Source organism: Nicotiana tabacum, chromosome 17 (genome assembly GCF_000715075.1).
Source record: "Nicotiana tabacum cultivar K326 chromosome 17, ASM71507v2, whole genome shotgun sequence".
NCBI lineage: Eukaryota > Viridiplantae > Streptophyta > Magnoliopsida > Solanales > Solanaceae > Nicotiana > Nicotiana tabacum.
In genome coordinates this window covers 49,161,409-49,181,527 of record NC_134096.1, presented here as the reverse complement: position 1 = coordinate 49,181,527, position 20,119 = coordinate 49,161,409, and the positions used below count along the sequence as shown (strand labels likewise).

At 35.5% G+C, this 20,119-nt stretch overlaps 2 protein-coding genes across 4 annotated transcripts; one reads left to right on the top strand and one right to left on the bottom strand.

The window, feature by feature from the left end:
* Nucleotides 1-1,061: 1,061 nt before the first annotated feature.
* LOC107823305 (uncharacterized) lies at nt 1,062-6,633 on the bottom strand. 3 transcript variants are annotated; one of them, XM_075234265.1, is made up of 8 exons: nt 6,334-6,632; nt 6,109-6,213; nt 3,419-3,505; nt 2,632-2,682; nt 2,268-2,361; nt 2,093-2,177; nt 1,725-1,958; nt 1,062-1,510 (listed from the first exon to the last, which is right to left on the bottom strand). In XM_075234265.1, the coding sequence occupies exons 1-7, from the start codon at nt 6,463-6,465 to the stop codon at nt 1,787-1,789; spliced, it is 726 nt and encodes a 241-aa protein (XP_075090366.1). In that variant the 5' UTR covers nt 6,466-6,632; the 3' UTR covers nt 1,062-1,510; nt 1,725-1,786. The 3 variants fall into 3 exon arrangements, with proteins under 3 accessions (XP_075090366.1, XP_075090367.1, XP_075090368.1); XM_075234266.1 differs by having other exon boundaries at nt 1,062-1,474; XM_075234267.1 differs by lacking the exon at nt 1,062-1,510 and adding an exon at nt 1,521-1,617 and having other exon boundaries at nt 6,334-6,633.
* A 4,469-nt stretch (nt 6,634-11,102) lies between these two features.
* Nucleotides 11,103-18,000, top strand: LOC107823306 (la-related protein 1C). Its single transcript, XM_075234272.1, has 6 exons — nt 11,103-11,994; nt 12,255-12,837; nt 12,921-13,065; nt 13,169-13,259; nt 16,319-16,390; nt 17,096-18,000. The coding sequence occupies exons 1-6, from the start codon at nt 11,512-11,514 to the stop codon at nt 17,417-17,419; spliced, it is 1,698 nt and encodes a 565-aa protein (XP_075090373.1). The 5' UTR covers nt 11,103-11,511; the 3' UTR covers nt 17,420-18,000.
* Nucleotides 18,001-20,119: the final 2,119 nt, after the last annotated feature.

Genomic DNA, 20,119 nt, shown 5'->3' with positions numbered 1-20,119 from the left:
GGGATTAGAGATAACGAAGCTTTGGCATGATATTTATGACTTGTAAAAATTGTCAACTAGAGTAGTTCGAGAGAATACTTCTAGTAAATTATCGTAATTGATCGAGAGATAATTACGGTAAACAAGGACTCATCATCTTTAGAGAGTGTTACGGCGAGATTATAGCTAACATGTCAGGAATTAATCCGACAATTGGGGAAATCGTAAACCTTATATCCTTTTATCCTTGAATTCAACTTCATTCTTGCTAATTGATAGTTTTTATTGTCTATTCTCCTTAGTTAAGTAATTTTTTTTAATTCATAAATCAATTCTTGAACTCTGAAAGTTGTTTGAGCTTATCATTAGCGATACTAAAAAGTTATAGCAAATAGGTTAGTTCTCTGTGAGATTCGACTCCGGACTCTTGAACCGAATTATTTTTGCAGTAACCGCTTAGTCCTTTTTATAAGGCGTAGTTGGGCGTGATCAGCTAACCACGAACCATCAACACTCTATTGGTACTATACTCAAGAGTGAGCCGGTGGGGGGAGACAAATATTGCAAATAACGAAAAAGATGGATTACAAGCAATTATCACATGCATAAGGTTAACCACTCTGTTTTTTGCAAGTTAAATAATTTTATTAACAATTGGGAAGAACCTCGGGAGAACATACACCAAAAATATGGTTCTCAACAAAAGAGACTTAATCCTCTATACAAATATGGACCTACAAGTAAACCAAAAAGAAACTAGAGACAAAAAGCTACTTTGCAACTTGACAAAATCTAGTTCCACCCCTACAAAAGCCCTTCTATTTCTCTCTTTCCAAATAATCCACATGAGTGCTAAGGGGCAACACTCCATGCTCTTTAACTACTTCGTTTTTATAACAGTGATATCTAACCAGCTTGTAAGCACCTCGACTATTTCACTAGAAACATGTTACTTCTAAATAGCTAAGGTACCTAACAAGGCAGATAAATGAGAAGAAATCACGTAGTGTTTTTTGTCTCTACTAGGATTTGGGAATCCCGGTCTCTTGACAATTTTAACCCACAACATGCATGCAACCAAATTCACAGTTTTAACCATTCATTTTAATTCAACAAATTCCAGAGCAATAACACAACTTTGGTCTTCTTCCTATAAATAGCCAGCCTTTGCAATTCTTATGTAGTTAGACAGCTATAAAATAATTACTAGAGCTCCTAGTAGGCATAAAGAGTCAATGGCGTATTTTGTTGCAATGTTGAGCTCATTACTTGTTTTTGCAATCTACCCTCAAGAATCAAGGGAATGCCTTAGTTCAAATTACTATGCTAAAACATGTCATCAGGCCGAATACACTATCAGACAAGTTGAGGAACTTGACAGAAAAAGATGGTCCCTCTAATTCTTTGCATGCATTCAATGTCATTGATAATGTGAAGAAAGCAGTTGAAGCTCTTTGCCCCAGCATAGTCTCATGCGCAGATATTTTAGCCTTTGCTGCGAGAGATGCAGTGGTGATAGTAAGTTTCCCCACTAGGAAAAAGCACACAGAAAGCATATAAAGAGGACACAAATGCACTGGTCACTTCTATTGATGAGCAGTTAATGATTAGTTGATCACAAGTTATTTACATCGAAACCTGAATGATTACAAACCATGAAATCCTTTAGAAAATAAAAACGAGAAAAAGACTGCAGGAAAGATTTCTAAAGAGTGCTATATAGTTGACAATTTTGGATCACTTACAATGGAAGAAGTAAAATATGTAAGCAGGACCTAGTATTTGGCACCATCACACTTGAGTTCAGTCACATCAATTTTGTATCGTCTCTGTTTGCTGTGTCCAAAATAATCTCAGCCAATTGAATGTTACCACTCAAACTAGACATCTTGTGTGATGGCATGAATGAGAACCCATCAAGAAGCTTAACACACTTCAGGCCCCATTTTACCATCAAGAATCCAATTAGGTGATGCCCACTACACATGGTTTAAAGCAATCAGAGGAAACATTTCCCTTGGGAATTGGATCATCTCTACATCTGAATGAGCTAATTACACAAGAAAATAATCCTTAGCTGAGCCTAAAGCGAGAAAAGAGGACAGAAACATACCTTCTGTTATGATATGTAGTAATAAAGACAGATGATGGACAATTCTGGAGTAAAAATGCCACAGTTGCAAAGAGATCATCAAAGGCTTGGTAAGCATGCAAGATAGACATTTCAACTTCAGTAGGTAGATCCAGAAAGGATGGAAATAACAAGATAAATAAGGAAATAAACCTACCACAACTGTCATATAGGACATCAGCTCCAAGGATAATGTTTGGGCACAGAGAGAAGGTTTGTGCATCCCACACACCCCATGTAAGTCCATGTATCTAGAAGATAAAAATGAGAAAAACAATTCAACAACAGTATGAGCAACGTGAAAATGGAAGACTTCAAATAGATATCCCGCGCAAAATCAAGACAAGAAACAAGACCTTCATAAAGCTAACAGAGGAGAAATGCATAAAACTATCACTGTTCCAAGGCATTCTGCACGCTCTTAGATACTCAAGTAAAACTCACACATTTTAACCCTTCTACACAAAATGTGTCATGTGGAATGACAAGTTGCATATAGCAAATAAAAGCGTGTGGATTACCTTGCACTTGATATCATTTAAGTCGCACTGTCTTCTCATATGAGTGAGCACCTGTAGGTCCACAAACAAGCAGTTATAGTAAAACTGTTAAGTATCTTGGTGCAATTTTGAAAGCTCAAGGTGCTGACTAATAAGTCCCACAAAATTTTGAGACGTTCTTATTCAGGGTAGGTGCTTCCTAGCCTACTCACAAACATCTATAGCTTAGTCATTCAATTACATCAGTCACCAGTGCAACTTCAGATTGTTGTTTAGTAATATTGAAGCAGCAGATGAGTGTGGGAGAACAGGATCAATGGAAGCTCTATTTCCAAAAAGCATCCTTGGACAAAACCTACAAGTTAAAAACCAGAACAATCCAACAGTTTCTGTAAGCATATTACTTTGAGTTACCAGCACGGTTGTCCCCAACTTGTTTGAGACTGAGTCATAATTGTTGTTGCTGTAACCAGAACTGTTGTGAGGACAACATATTTTTAATGACAATAATGGCCTCAAAGATACACGAATGCTCCAAGGAAAGAAATAGCTAAGAAAAATAAAGAAGAGAAAAGAAAAGGTCAAGCACTTCTTTGTTATCAATAATTCCTAATACTTAATTCCTGCTGCGCATCAATTCTATGCTCAGTTCTTGAATCCAATTAGTATACCAGTAATATAGATATCTCATATATCCATGGTTTAGTAACCGGGTTTGAGCACTGTCTCCAGGACTATGATCAAATAATGAATTCCCAGTTCAGTGTCTATTTGAAAAACCACTCAAAAAAATAAAAAAATATCACACCTCCAATCTGCTTGAATCATCAGTGAGCGTCACATCTGCACCCGCTTTTGCAGCAACCAGCCCAGGCAACGAGGTCCCTGCCCCAAGCTGTAATATGATGAACAAAAAGAAGTAGATGTAACACTAATCAAACTGAACTCAAGCACAGTACACAAAAATTGGCACCAAACAAACAACAATTGCTACTGTTGCTGCTACGCGTCAATCCCAAACTAGTTTGAGTCGGCTATATAAATCCTTAATATTCATTCCGTTCCTTTAAACCTGTTCCAAGTCCATGCCTAAGAAAGAAAACAATAAGAGTTTTTAAGTTAATACACCGTCGGTTTAAGGAATTTTACACCATCCGATAACCTTTAGTTATTTAGTGTAACCTGTCTTATTTCCAAAATTATATAAGTATCTAACATTTTAAGGAGACTTCCCTGTAAATATCATTTGGTTGAGCGGATAGTGTAAAACATGACAGTGTGTATAACTTAAACTCAATAATATTGTAATGCCCCATTTCGCTAGCTTTTAAATACATATTGCCTAATAATAGCAAGTAGCAACTACAATGATTAAAAAGCAAAAAGAGAAAAAGAAAAAAGAGACTTAGTGGGACCGAAGCCTAAGGGAATTAGAGGGGTAAAAGTTTTTTTTCCGTTAGAAAGGTTGGTAAAGGTCTTTGTCTAAAAAAGTAAAGAGGGAAAAATGAGGTTTTAGCAAGAAAACCTAAGCAATTTAATTGCTTTACGAGTTAGGCAACACAGAGAACGTAGAAAGCCATAAAAAAATTCAAGGTTTTGCAATTTGCCATTCTCGAAACCCAGGTATTCAATTCTTCCAAATTTCCTATGGTTATTATCACTAGGTGAAAATTTAGTCAAAACCCTTAAGTTCTCATTCTATGAAATTATTTTTATATGTAAGTTTAGGTATTCATTGAAATAAATTGATAGAGCTTTTGAGGTTCATATTTTCTAGTCATGGCAGAGAAGTTTTCTTAGAATGCCCAAATGATAAAAGTTTATCTTTTAGTTAGTGCCAAAGTTAAGTGAGAGATTCTTCCATATCTAGTATTTAATTGTAGAATACATAATTGATGTTATGGGTCTAGAACCGAGGATTTATAATGAGGTCACTTTATCTTTTGGTAAAATCAGTTTACTTGAATTGATGGCCTCGTCATCTATATACCTTTGTGGAAGAATGAAAATATTTAGTTGAAAACTTTACTTGAATCAGTGAGGTGAGAGTTTCTAGATTTATAGCTAAGTAACAAGAAGTAAGACTTAATAGCTTATGAATTGACATGGTTAAGCCTATTATTGTAGATTTTGTGTTGTCAAATACTCGAAAAACTTGAAGAGACGAATTGCAGCTAAAGTTTTAAGGTGAGTTGAGGTTTACTTTCCGAACAAGGAATTCCATTATAACCCTTGTGCTCCATGTGTTAGCTAAAGCTAAGTCACGTCTTCTCGTGATCCAATGCTCAGTTCACTTATTCTTATTCAGTACGACATTATATGTGACATGAATACATGCTTATGTGTATTACCAATTGTTATGTGCCTTTAATTGTGATATTCACATTCAGTAGGGAGAAGTGGCCAACCTCCCCCAGCGTGAGTGTCATGATGTCAGGGTTACCTACCCCACGCTCGCAGGTGCCAATTGTTTGTTGGGGAAATAGGCCGACACTCTCCCGTACGTGTTCCCGGATGCTCACGTACGCAGGGCCATTATGCGTAACAATTAACTTTGCAAAGTTATATCTTAAAATATATATAACTCAGTTTCTATTTCAGATATCAGTTATGGGCTCAATTTCTACGTTAAGTTTCAGTTTTAGCTTACAGTTTAGCTTACAGTTTCATTTTCCAGATTATTACTTGGTTGCAAAATTTTATATGATTTATATGATTTTTCGTATATCCCTTTTCTTTCTTATATTTTTCAGAAGGTCTCGCTCTGCCTTTTTAGGAGGTAGCTTATGAGACTTACTGGGTATCCTTTGGTGGTACTTAGCCCGTTTGGGCCTGCTACGTTGTGTGGCAGGTATTGAGGATGCAGGTAACAAGGCACGTGGCTAGAGGAAATATTCTGGATTCAGTTTACAAACTCCGTTGATTCATCCCAGCGATAGCGGATTCAGACTATTATTTATAACTTCTTTTTTTACGTTTATTTTATTTCTGGGGATGCCCCGTAGGCTATGTATTTTAAATTTTATTTTTTTCGGATTCTAAAGGCTCATGACATATTAGTGGGTCAGTATTAAAATATTTTGGGATTTATTATATTTTATCATTCAGCTTAAGTGGGTTGATCTAGTGTTAATCACTCTCCACTTCCAACCAAGAGTTATGAGTTCGAGTCACCCCAAGAGCAAGGTGGGGAGTTCTTGGAGGGAGGGAACCGAGGGTATATCGGAAACAACCTCTCTATCCAAGGGTAGGGTAAGGTCTGCGTACACACAGCCCTCCCCAGACCCCACTAATGGTATTATACTGGATTGAGTGTCAATCACGTCCCACCCCAGTTTGGGGGCGTGGCAAATATATTGAGGATTCATTATAAATCCACTAGTTTTACAATAGAGTTACTTAATGCAACCATCCTCCTTTATTCGAGCTAAAGACCAACAAAAGGCTACGAAGTTATAAAATTTTCAATAAGTAATATAATAAAATGAGGTTCATTACCTCAACCACAGTAGCGCCAGCAAAGCGTGACTTTTGTTGCCATATGTACTCGGCAAGAATAATACCGCAAGGCCATATGAATAAACCGTACTCTTCTTTCATGTTCTATTTATATGCCAAAAATAAGTTAGCTGTATTGAGTTTTTTCTCCTTTTTTGTTGTTGTTTGAATTGTTAAATAATAGAGTGTTGAAATTAAAGAAATATACTAAAAGAGAGGAAAGACCTCGATGATGGTGACGGAGAAGCCGTCGTCGGTGTTTTCAGAATTTCCGAAATTGTGGCGAGAAAATGTAGTCATTTCTTCTTCAGCTGGAGATTTCGCCGCCGGTTCGCCGTCGTCCCCGTTCACTTCCATGCCGCCGTTAGGAACCTCCCAATTTTATTTTATTTTTCCCTTGTTTGACCCCTGTGATTTGTTAACGGGAAAATAGTACCACTATGATTGACTTATTTGATTTTAGAAGTAGATGAATACACGACATAAAGGTCAATTCAATTTTTTATGTATTTTCTTCAATCGGAGGGATTCATATGACAAATGGTGTTTGAGATAGCTTATTTTATATGTGCATTATTAATTAACAATCATGAAGTTATTAAGATTGGAATTCATTTATTGTAACATTTTCACTTTGAAACGTGTTTTTAAAGACGTATGATATTAAGGTTGGATAAAAGAATAAAATGAGTTTAAATGAGAGGTGTGCATCCGATTTTCTAGTTTGTTGTTGTATTACATTTTTGTTCAATTCAATTCATTTTTTGATTTGCTTTTTGACTTTACTTATTTGTCGCATTTTTCTTAGCTACAAGATTGAGCAAAATAGTGTTTATATCAAATTCTGAATGTACTACATCATATATTGAATGGATATTAACTAGTTTAATATTTATAATGGAATTTTAGTCAATGATCTGAAGTTTGACTATGACAGCTCAAACTTCAATTTGAAGCATGTCCAAAAAAAAGATATCACGTATTACAATGCGAACGCGAAATGCAGAAAAACACCAACTCTGCTGCATTTTGCCATAATGTAGTTAGTTTTTGGAGAATGCTCTCCCGTTTTTTGCTGCAAAATGGAGATTAATAGTGTCATTACTAAGGCCATGTGAATAAAACGGAGATTAATAGTGTAACTTCAAATTCTGTTCCATTACTATTCCCTATTAGGCTATTACCTTATTATTATTTTTATTATTTAATTTTTTTAATTTATCTCTTTATATATACTTAATTATGTTTATGTAATATCTTTGTAATATTAATTTTACATCTTAACTTTGGCGTATAATTTTGATAAATTAATTTTCGTGCATTTATAATTTTTATATAAAATTGTAAGTTAATTTTATTATAAGTTATGATTGTACAAAAAATATATAATCATTTCAAAAAATGAATGGTGCAAATATAAAATATTAGATGTTGCTAAAATTGAAAGGTGCGAATATAAAATATTAGATGTTGCGAATATAATGAAACAATTTAAGATGATTGGAAATGTCCACCTCCAACGGTAGAAATAGTAGTAGATGAAAATCACCGATCTGAATAATTTTTAGCTCGACACAAAAGAATTAAGGACAAAGATGTTCATTTTGCACTTCGTAATGCATTAATAGATCATTCATTGGAGCATACTAGAGGTGGAAGTTGAATATTTATGTAGTATTTAATTAAAATTTTACCATAATGTAATATGTATTTAATTATCTTGTATCTCAATGATTTTACTTTTATTTGAATTATCCGTTAATATATATAATCTATAATATTTGATTGTAAATTATATTATTTAAAAATTTATGATATAAAATAATTTTATATTAAATGGTTATACAAGAAGGAATATAAATTATGTGTGATGAATATATAAAAAAGAAAAACAAATTAATAGAAATAAGAAAATAAAATTTAAATAAAAGATAATAATATAATATTGAAGAGAGAGAGAACAATATAAAATAAAATATTCTTTTTTGGAGTAAAAATTGAGTAATGGTTCGAGTAGCTTTACTCATTTTTGGAGGAGAAAATGGAGGCAAGAGTTGTAGATGGCCTCACAAAAAGAATCTGATGTGCGGGGATGGGAGTTGCCACGTGGGAAGGAGGAAAATTTAGTGGGCATTTGGATACAAGAAGAGTGAAATTTGGGGAAAAAGTAAAAAAACTTCAAGTGAAATTTGTATTTAAAAATTAGAGTTGTGTTCGGATATGAATATAATCTGAAACTATTTTTGAATTTTTGTGAGTGATTTGAAATGAAAATTTTGAAAAATAACTGTTTGGAGTTTTTCAAATTTTGACAAAAGTTTCAAAATTCAACTTCAAGTAAAATTTAAAATTTTTATGGCCAAACATTGGTTTCAAAAAAAAAAAAAAATATGGCTAAACATACCATTGGTTTGTTTAGTTTTTGGATTCACATTTTACGATTATAGTCAAGTAGTTTGTTTAGTTTTTGGATTCACATTTTACGATTATAGTCAAGTAACGATAACTTAGTTTTTTTTTAAAGTATTATAATTAAAGTTTTAAATACAGTCAACTATCTCTATAACAACCTTGTTTGTTCCTATATTTTTTAGCTTTTATAGTGAATGGTTGTTATACACCTGTAACAGCATTTGACGATTAAATATTTTTTGGTTGTTATGTATAAAAATTATTATTTTTGTTTTTTTAATGTTACATATAAAGATAAGAAAATTATTCAAATTTAAAATCTCAAAATATATACATATTTCACTAGTTAAATATTGAAGAAAACCAATAAATTATTAATAAATTCATAATTAAACGTATAAAGATTTAAAATTTAAGGCAGACATTTTAAAGCTACCTTAAAAAATAAATTATTTTAAGATTGATGGAAGAACTTTGTAATTGTAGCTTGTTTCGTAGATTTCATTATCTTATTAGCGATATGACGCTTGAATTAACGAAAATTCGTGTCCAAATTTTCAGGAAAAAGATATCCAATTGCTTTTCCTTGAAGACAATCTAAGCGCTTAGCAATTAAATTGTCTATCTAAATATTTTTTGAAATTTGTTTAATAAAAAAGATATCATGTGTAAATCTTCAAATCTTATATCTTATGCAACATAGAAACTTTGTTTAGTGGAAAATAGTATGTGCATATTTTTAGAATTATTATTAGTAATCTTAAAGATTCTATATGGCTGTTATAGAGGAGTAATTTTACGAAAAGCGTTCTGCTATAAATATTGTTGTTGTTATTATAGGTAAAAAGCTGTTATAAAGAGGTAAAATATAACATAAAAATCGATTTTGAAGAAAACTTGGCTTTTATAGTGAATAATTGTTATATAAGGATGTTGTTATAGAGACGTCTGATTATATGAGCTAAATGCTTAAACATTATAATCTTATTCAATATGCAATTGCTTTTTTAAAAGGCATAATAGCCTAAGAGACACCTGTATTTGTTTCGGTTTGACATCCCGGTCCCTAAACTCCATTAAGTTTCATTGAGACACTTAAACTCGATCAAAACTAATATTTTAAACACCTCCAACCATATGTGTTGTTCACTCTCCCTGATATGGAAGACACATCAAATCCACCTATATAAATAATACCCATATCATAATTTACTTTTACAAAAAATGACTGTTTATAAAATCTTCAAATCAATTTATTTTATTTAAAAAAAAAAAAACCGCCTTTTCTTCTCTCTCCGCGTTTCCAGCTCTCTCCCTTTTACCCACCATCACCATTTTCACCCTTGAAAGCTCACAAATTCTCATACGGTGACAGGCTACTTCTTCCACCCTTCAGATTTTTCTTCTTTATTTAACCTCATATTTCTACCATATTCTTCCCAAATTACAAGAAGTCAAACCCCCCAAATACACTTAAATGTACCAATCCAAATTATGCACCAAGAATAATAATTCAACAACTAATTTTGTCGATAACCGTAAATCTTTAATCTTTAAGGATAATAAAAATAAAATATCAAAGGAGGATTCGAATTGTTTAAGGCCATGAAATATGTGGACAAGAAGGCGTGTAAAGGTCCAATTTATGTTGGTGGTATATTGCCCTTGAGAAGCAAATTTGTTGAGCTTGACCCATTTGAGAACTCCACAAATTCATCCAAAATAGATACCAACATTTCAAATAATCAAAATTTTCTTTTATTTATTTTCCCACTTGGGCTGAATTGATGGAGAAATAGGGAGAATAGGAGGCGATTGGCTAAAAAATAACTCTGAAATTTAGGAAGGTGGCGGTGATGATGATGGAAGAGTAGGAGGAAATTGTGGCTGTGGAGATGGTGGTGGTGGAACGGGAGAAGACGAAGGTGCCAGCACCAAAATCGAAGAGGCTGGTGGGTTGAAGAAGATATGACTTGTTATACTTTTTTTTTTCCTTTCTCTTTTTAATTTTTTTGTCATTTTTTGATTTAGCCACCATTTCACGCTCACTATGCGCGTGTATACCAAGCATTTTGTCTACCTCAATTATATTTATGCCACATCAGCTTGGTCAATGGTCAGCAGTGTTTGAAATATTAGTTTTGATCGAGTTCAAGTGTCTGAATGAAACTTTATGGAGTATAGGGACCGAGATGTCAAACCGGAACAAGCCCGGATGTCTCGTAAGCTATTCTGCCTTTTTAAAATAATAATAACTTTTAGATTTTAAATATATATATATATATTTGTGTTAAAATTAAATCAAATATATCAAAATCTTGAAAGACAAAGTAATATATGGAACTCTATTGCTGAATTACCAAAATAAAAAATAACGAAATCTTTAGATTCGACTCGATAACGAAAAGGATCACCAAAATCTTGTGCTAAGAATTTACTGATTCATGGGTATAAAAAGAAAGGCAGGTAATTAAGTCACAATCCAATGAAAGTTAAGTGATGAAATAATTGCCAGCTTGGACCAATCAAACCATGCCGGTGAAACTACCTTATTCACTGCATATAGCACTAGGGTAATTTCGTAGTTTTATTATATTCTGTACAACAATCCGAGTTGCTTTTCTCTACTGCTAAGCAAAGCAATAGGTAGAGAGAGAAACACAAAGGAGAGGAGAGAGAAAACTCGTCTCTCTGAGCTGTGTGTTGAACAAGCCGAGTGATCGTCTAAATCACCTTCTTTTGCGGCTTTTGATTTTTAGTCAGTTATACTCTCTTAACGTTTTATTTGCATTTTTCGGTTTCTCTGATTCTATATAGTACTAATCTGCTTAATCTCTCACTCTGTGTAGAAAATTTTGATCGGTTTATTTATTTTAGGAATAGTCAATCAACTAACGGATTTTCAAGTGTAGAGACTAATTACTTCGATTTTGGGAGATTACTTTTTATTTTTGGAAGCGTTTCGATTAACAGAAAGAAACCCTAGTTTTGATGGCTACAGCGGCTCCAACTCCGGCTCATCATTCTCACCGGAATACTACCCCAGACACCGGCACCGGCGGTCTCAACAGCCCACAGTCTCGCCGATCATCAGCTGCTGCACGTGGCGTTTCCTCGACTTGGACGCAGATTGTTCGCAGTGGCGATTCAGAATCCACCGTTGTGGCGGGTTCCTCTTTACCTCCTCCACCTTCACTTTCTCCTCCGGTATCTTCTGAGCAAATCGTTCACTCTGATTATTCGTTTTCTGATGACGTGGCTACAGAAGCTCAGCTTGAGAGCTCCGACAATAGCAACAACAATGTGTCTAAAAAGCAGGCTTGGAGTAAACCGTCAAATGGTGCAGCTGAGGTCAGTCCAGTTATGGGTGCTGTCTCTTGGCCTGCTCTCTCTGAGTCCACTAAGGCTTCACCTAAATCGCCGTCTTCTGATTCACTCAAAGCTCTCTCCGACGGATCAGTTTCCGTATCACAGGTTATTTAAACCCCATTCATCAATGCTACTTATCTGTATACGTTGCTCTAACTGATTTTCGGAATGAAATGGATATCGAGGATTAATATAGCCGATCCCAACTACCTTAGGATCGAGGCGGTAGTTGTTGTTGTTTTTGCTCTATCTGCACTCTGATTCTCAGTTTTCATTGTTTTATTGTGTATGTGTCATATACTTATGAGTTAATAATCCACGGTAATTCTAAAAGCTCATGTATTTGTAAATGTGTGGATTTATAGGGCACGGAAATGGCATCATCTTCTCATAGGCAAGCTAATTCTAACAATGCAAACCCTAATTTAATGTCGAACCATGTTGGTCCCACCCGCCAAAGGTCTATGAAGCGAGGAGGTGGTTATTCAAACCATAATGCATCAGCCAATGGAGGTTTTCCTCAGCAACAGGCGCAGGGTTCTGAGGTGGAAATAGTAACTAATAATTCTGGGAAGTCAGGAAATTTTGGTGCCGAGTCTTCTTCAAGGGATACTAGTCATAGGGATGGTGGACAGTCGGGAGGATTTGGATCTCAATCACATGGTGGAAATGAGAACCAACATCAACGAACCTCAAACAGGAGAGGCAATGTTGGTCCACATCCCCGTGGAGATGGCGCATATAATCATGGTTATGGGGGTAGGCGTGATCAGGAACGTGGAAATCAGGATTGGAAACCTCACAGAGGTTGGGGGAATAGGGATGCACCCATGCAGCCACATAGAGTTCCAGCGAGGCCATTTATGGGAGGCCCACCTCATACTTCTCCACCTTTTATACCTCCACACATGCCTGTGCAGCCCTATCGAGCTCCTATTGTTTACCCTGGTGAGATGTGTTACTTCTTGAGTTATTTTGCTGAGTTACTAAGCCCATTTTGTCTCTCTACTGATACTTTAACCAATATGCAGAAGTTGCACCTGTATATTATTTTCCAGGTCCGCTGCCTGATTCATTTAGAATGCCTATGCTTTCTCCTGTGCCACCTTTCTTCTTTCATGTTCCAGATCCCCAGATGCAAACCAAAATAGTGAACCAGATAGATTATTATTTCAGGTAGACACTTCTTTGTTCTATTTGCTTGTAATTGCTCTTATTTAGTAGCTGCCATAACTGTATTGGTATTCTAAACTCTTCTTGTCCCTATATTTTGCTGTAGTGATGAAAATTTAATTAAGGATACATTCTTGCGACGGAACATGGATGAACATGGATGGGTTCCCGTTATGCTAATAGCAGGCTTCAAGAAAGTGAGTTGGTTTGAATTAAATGCCATTTCTCATAAGGGGAGTTCTGTTAGTACATATTTGTTTACTTGATCCTTAGTGCTTGGCTGATATTTTCTGGTGTACGAGTAGCTCATTCTTTTGAAAATGCATCTCCATATCTTAATTCATGTTGTTGTTGGCAACTTTTAACAATGTTTCTGAGCCTGGTTGATGACCTTAGCTCCTTTTTAGGATAGGAAGCGCCAATGATATCTTTTCCTCAAACAAGAGGCCTCTCTGTTTCTCTCTCTCTTATCAGTGTTGCTTTCTTCCCCTCTTAAGAGTATTATGGGGAAGAAAAAGAAAGTAAACTAAAACTAATGTGAACTTCTAACATCTTCCTTAGGGAGGAAATATTCCTGCATAGTTTTGACCCTTTTGACTGGATAATAGAATGATATTTGGAGAAAGAAGCAGTATCTCTGGATGTATAGGCTTGCTGATTGCAACTATGATTCGTTTTGTAGTGAGCATGTCTTAAGTGTATGTGAAGTTTTATACGCGTGCTGTTGTTGGTTGTTGATTTTAAATGCTGTATTTTTTGCACATAGCTGTTCTAATTTTGGTCATTTGAAGGCTGGCTAATATAGTGATATGTGGTTGGACTGAATCTCTGGCATTGCAATCGATTTCATCAGTAATTATTAATTTGTTGTTGCGGTAAATGTGTCAAGCTACATCAGCGTCCTTATAGAATGAACTCTTGAGCGCATGAAAGTGGTTAACAGATTTGTGTTTTGAAATTGAGTGATTCTAGCAAGAGGTCAGTGACCACCATATTGTGTTTTCATGCGCACTCTTGGTTAATATATTATCATGTAAGTGCCTGGACCGGCCCACTTGCCACCCTTAGGCAAGACAACAAACAACAACAACCCAGTAAAATCCCACTAATGGGGTCTGGGGAGGGTGGGTAGTGTGTACGCAGACCTTACCCCTACCCCGAAGGAGTAGAGAGGCTGTTTCCGAAAGACCCTCGACTCAAAAAAATAAAAAGACAAAATGACAAAAAGGAGACAATATTAGTATCACAACAACAATCATAGGATAAATAGGAACACCATGAAATCCGGAAGAAAGATGCTAAGCAAAGGGAGACAATATTAGTAAATTGGAGGTACGCAGAGGCAGGTTTTCTTGAAGATGAGTTAAATTTATTTAAAGGCTAACAATTAGGTGGAAGTAGTGCTATTAAAAACTATGAAACAATGAAGCAATGTGAAGCAAAGGGTTGTTGCTTCAGGTGTAAAGTCATGCTTTAGAGAAGTTTGCTTCAAACAGTGGCGTACAAAGTGATTTCGGTCTTTTTTTTTTTTTGGGAATCTCTCCTTTGAGGAGTTGGATTAAGATCATCATTATTGTACAATGGATGTCGAAAGTAGTATTCTTAATTCCATATTATTTTTATTGTACTAATCTCTTAGATGTTTGATACTTAATAGTTTTTCTTAAATAGTGAGCTTCTCTCCATGCACCTCATCGCTTTTTCACCTTTTTTGAGCTTTTAAAAACACGGGGAGAAAGAGGAGACGAAGGTGCTGATAATGAGCAATATAAACTTTAGAAGGGTATGATTTGATGCTATAAAAGAGAGTGAGACTCTGATTTGAAATTACTACCTGATTGAGGCAAGTCATGAGTTGAAATACTTATCAAATAAAGTCATCAGTTGAAATAATGATCTAGTAGTAAATATAAATGCATTAAAAGGAGTCTTCTATATCTTACAAAAACACTAATCTTCCCTAAACATGTTTGGTAGGAGAAGATAAGAGAGCTGTGATTTTGTGGAGGAGTTAATTCATTGAATGAATATTCAAATTGGAAGTTTAATTCTTTACCTTATCTTTTTGGAAGGAGAAGATACGAAAGTTGCTTCAAAGGATTTAACTAGAAAGTGGGTGAAATTTCGGATGGTATTTATATCTGCTCACAATAGTTTCGAGTTTAAGTTATACCACATTGAAAACTATCTATGAGTAGAAAGTCATGTCAGCAAAAAAAAAATGACTCTTTGCATATGAAATTCCTGGTTTCACCAATGTTCTACATTTTATGTTACAAACTGGGCAATGTTGAGTGACTGCCTTTTTGATGGAATGGTTATGGAGTGCAATTTGTTGATGCTCTCAGCTACAAGGTCACTACCTGTCATTTCTTGCATTTTCGGTCATCTTACTATTTTCTTGTTATTTATGCAGCTTTTACATGTTTTCTCGGTGTTGTCACTTCTTGTTTTTCTTTTCTTTTCTTTTTCTTTTCATTAATGTGATGCTTATGCTTTCCTGAGCTGAGGTCTATTGGAAACAATCTCTCTATCTCCACAAAGTAGGGGTAAGGTTTGCGTATACACTACCCTCCGCAGACCCCACTATGTGGGATTATACTGGGTATGTTGTTGTTCTCAGCTACAAGGTGATCTAACAGTCACAATCATTTCTTGATGGTTATGGGTGGCCCTGTTTTTCTTGAACTTTTGTTGCCCAGGGAGTATAAATTAAAATATCAGTATAAGTTATCGACATCTGAGAATCATACGAAGGGTTGTCTAAATATGTCAGAAAATCAGAAAATAAGAGAAGTGAGGAGATGTATATTGTATTGATGACTTGACGAAAATGGAATACAAGACACAACTATTGATAGTGAGAGATAACACTAACTCAAATTTCTGACATGCTTGTGCACTAAATACTTAAAAATTCTAAGATACTATAAAGGATTCTAATCTGTTCAACATTTTGGGGAGTTAGCACTTGACTGTATGGTTTTAGTTCAATCTGCTGTTTTATATGTATAATCATGTGTTTGTGATAGTTCTCACTTCTCTATGTCCTTATTGCTGCGACTGACGTGGTATAAGGTGGATGATTAATCTTTTGGGTTGAGGTGAAGGCGGAGGGTAAAGTCTTTGGATATCCTTTCAGATCCATGTTTCTTCATTTTATCTTGGTGTGGCCTCCACTTACATGCGTGCCTTAACCACTCTTTGCGGTAACTTTGTTTGCTGTAAAAAAGCTTATTTTCAGCCATTTTTGCAGGTAATGCAGCTGACAGATAATATACAACTGATACTGGACGTTATGAGGTCCTCTACTGCTGTAGAAGTGCAGGTATCCCTTCTATGGTTTGTGGTCTTTATAGACCTTTAGTTTCCACTTTCTTTGGCAAACATAAAAGGAATTCCAAGTAATATTTGAGTTTTTGGCAAAGTGCCTGTGTTCTAAAAGAATGGAAACTTAAATGCATCAATGAGCACTTATTAAAGACCTTAGAGATGTGAACATGGAATCTTAAGTAGACCTAGTACCTGTTACCCTTGTGAATGGTTTCAAGTATTCAACTTCCTTATACAAAGTCCACCACATTCTTCGGAATAGGTCCTGCTAGAAACAAAATATTGGTTTGTAAATCATCCTTGTTCACAGGTGCTGTTTGAATAATATAAAGAGTCTTTCTGCTGATGCCTAGGCTGATTGAGATATTTAGTGCTTCAGAAATAGGAATTTGCTTAAACCACCGAGTTTTGAACATGTGCGCCATTGCCCTTCAGGGATTTCTCGGTTATCACACACAAAAAAGAAATAAAAACAGAGTTAAGCAATTTTCCAGTTAAACTTATTTTTTTCCATGAAAATACTTGGGTATTATTTGCATTTACCCTCTTGCATGGGCCTATTTAGGTGTTTAATGCTTCAGAACTAGGAAAATGCTGTTAAGAATATTAGTATAGTGGTTGTACTAAAATTAGAAAGTACTTAGGTAGTATTTGCCTCTTAACTGTTAGGGTTTTAAAAGTTTTCTTCGTTGCGTCGTAGGGCGAAAAGTTAAGGCGGAGAAATGACTGGAATCGTTGGCTCATACCACCATCAGTTCAGAATTCAACCATGTCAGGTCCTCAATCTCCACAAAAGTATAGTCCTGATTTACTAGCAGAAAATCTCCAACGTGTTACCTTTGATGATAAGACTACAAGACGTGGAACTGCTGAAGCATATCATAGTAGATCATCATCTGTTGAATTAAGTACTCCATCTGAGCGGTTTGGCAACGAAATGGGCGGACAAGCTGGTGCTCAGCATGTGCAGCCAATGCCAGTTGAAAATCCAAGTAAAAGAGTTTACTGTTCTGTGGTGGAGTGAAGCCCAGGGGTTGGTAGCTATTGTGCTTCAAGCAATCAATGAGTATAGTCATTACTGTTGCCGATGGCAATGACGTATCAGGAAATAGACACACAATAAACGAGAACAGAATGGGGAAAGGAATTATACTGGCATTTAAGCTGGCAGCTTGATTTTGTTGGGATATGAATTTTGTTTTGTCAGGGATAAGTATTTTCTTTTCCTTTTATGTTATGTTGTTCCTCCATCATGGTTATTTCACAGGCATGGGAAATTTTGATTCTACTTCCTCATGCAGCCCCAGTTTTATTTTCTTTAACCAAAATCTTTGGGGCTAAGGTCACTTATCTTTAAAACGAGGTAAAGCTTATGGAGAGGTATGAAGTTTCTGGCTTCTGATTTTTCTTCCTGAAAAGCTGGAAGACTGGTGCTGGCCCTGGGCACATGATTATCTTGTTATTGTCTTTCTGCTTGTGTCAGTATTGCACCACAGACTTTTTTTATATGTATCCTTTTCCCAAGAGGCATATGTTGCCCTAACAAAACTTAATAAGCATTTTTATGCTTGATTATGATATACTTGGTGTCTTTTCTTCGTAAAATAAGGGAACTATATACTTGTGTGCTTTAGGATTGTGTTAGTTTATTGAATCAACGTGATCACCTGATTGCTGATACAAATTAGGGTGTGTTTGGTAAGAAGGAAATGTTTTTCTTGGAAAATATATAATATAGGTGAATGCTATATGACAAAATGGGTATGGGCGGGAAGGGTGATAGGTCACCGTAACTTGTTATATCCATCATCATTATTCTATCTTCACATGCTCTACTTGTCTTATCTCTTACTTGGTAATTGCTCTACATGTTTAGTCGAAGTTTTTGTTTCCTCTATTCCTTATTCATTATTTAACCTTTGAATTCTTTACATGAAGTTGTTATTCTTGGAATATCTTGTTGTTGAAATTGGTATTGAGTTACAAAGGCCGTGATTCACATCGTGCCAAAGTGTTAAATTATGAAATACTATTCTTGTTGAGTTATTCACTTCCGGTTGTTACTGTCGAGACTCTTGAGTCCATTGTGGTTGAGCCATGGGCTATTTATTGTGAAAATAATGTTATTGTTGATTTCTTTGGCAAGTTGAGATATTGGGCACTTGAGGTGCGATTTGTGATACATTGTGATATTGATACGCATGCGGTGATATAAGGTTTGGAGTTGAAACGCATGCGGTGAGATAAGGTGGGTTTGATACGCGTGTTGCTAGCAGGGGAACTACTTGAAGCAACGCGGTGTGATAAGGTGGGCTAAAACGCGGTGTGATACATTGTGATTCTTGTTGATACTTTCCTATTACTTCACTTGTGTTTTGTTGCTTTGTTCCATGTCATAGCGTTTCTTGTTGTCATGACCCCAAATTCCTTCCGAAGGATGTCGTGATGGCACCTAGTCTTTACGACTAGGTAAGCCTCACAAATAGCAACCACTAGATATATATATAAGTACAAAATACTGAAAGCGACTAAATAATGGATAAAATCGCCTGTAAATAGAATCTCACAATCTCACACCCTAAAACCGGTGGAACTGAGTCATAAACTCTATAGAATGCTACTAGAGTGCTACAACATCACTGTCCAAAAAGGAAATACAACAGTAAGGAAAAATAAGGAAAGGTCTGAGGCCTGCGGACATCGAGCATGCATACCTTGAAGTATCCGGTAAAAGCAGCTAGCAAGACCCTCTATCTATCGGCACGAGCAGAGGTACCTGGATCTGCACAAAAAGATATGCAAAAGTATAGTATGAGTACACCACAACGGTACCCAGCAAGTATCAAGCCTAACATCAGTAAAGTAGTGACGAGGCCAGGTCAAGACACCTAATAGGATATGAAATAGACAGTATAAAATGAAATACAGATATAAAATGAGAAGTAAGAAAGCAACTAATATGGAACAAGATGATAGCATGATCTAAAATCGGGAAAATCAACAGTAAAAATAACATGAAAGAAATAACTAAATTGATACAAAGATCATGTACAGACTACAACTACTAGAATGATAACAAATGGAGCAACAAGAAATATTCCTTCCACGACACTTTGCAACATGAAATAACAACAAGAAACACAATGAGGTACCGCCTTGTGTATAATGAAATCAAACCGAGGTACCGCCTCGTATTCACATTTCTCAATTTTAATCACAATCCTTCCTTATGCCTCCGCGTGAGCCTTACATTTGAAAATATGTTTTGAAAATAGTTTTTTCGAAATAGCTACACACACTTTAGCCCATCTTATGACACCGCGTGGCTTCACGTAGTTCCTCTACAAGTAACACGCACATAAGTCCCACCTTAAACAACCGCATGCACATCAACCCAAGCAATATACCGGCACATGCTCATCAATATCATATCACAATAACAACATCGCACCACAAGTGTCCACATATCACAACTTGCCAACAACGACAATATCAATGTTTCCATAACAATAGCCCATGGCTCCAACACAACGTATACGAGAATATCAACAATAATAATGGATGAAAAATGCTCAACAGGATAGATGTTTCAACAATAACCAACATCGCCTCAACGTATTAAGAACTTCCACAACCTCAACATCAAATAACTCAACAATGGAAAAAACAATGTGTAACCACAAAATTAGATAAGACTAACTCACAATAAATGAAACAATCTTTA

What these genes read in the sequence shown, in the direction of transcription:
- LOC107823305 (XM_075234267.1), bottom strand. Translation starts at nt 6,465, where the DNA reads ATGGAAGTGAACGGGGACGACGGCGAACCGGCGGCGAAATCTCCAGCT. An exon ending in ATGATTCAAGCAGATTGGAG is followed by an intron (nt 2,683 to 3,418) that starts GTGTGATATTTT and finishes GTGGACCTACAG; the next exon opens with GTGCTCACTCATATGAGAAG. An exon ending in TGTCCTATATGACAGTTGTG is followed by an intron (nt 2,178 to 2,267) that starts GTAGGTTTATTT and finishes ATGCTTACCAAG; the next exon opens with CCTTTGATGATCTCTTTGCA.
- LOC107823306 (XM_075234272.1), top strand. Translation starts at nt 11,512, where the DNA reads ATGGCTACAGCGGCTCCAACTCCGGCTCATCATTCTCACCGGAATACT. An exon ending in GATCAGTTTCCGTATCACAG is followed by an intron (nt 11,995 to 12,254) that starts GTTATTTAAACC and finishes GTGGATTTATAG; the next exon opens with GGCACGGAAATGGCATCATC. An exon ending in CTACTGCTGTAGAAGTGCAG is followed by an intron (nt 16,391 to 17,095) that starts GTATCCCTTCTA and finishes GTTGCGTCGTAG; the next exon opens with GGCGAAAAGTTAAGGCGGAG.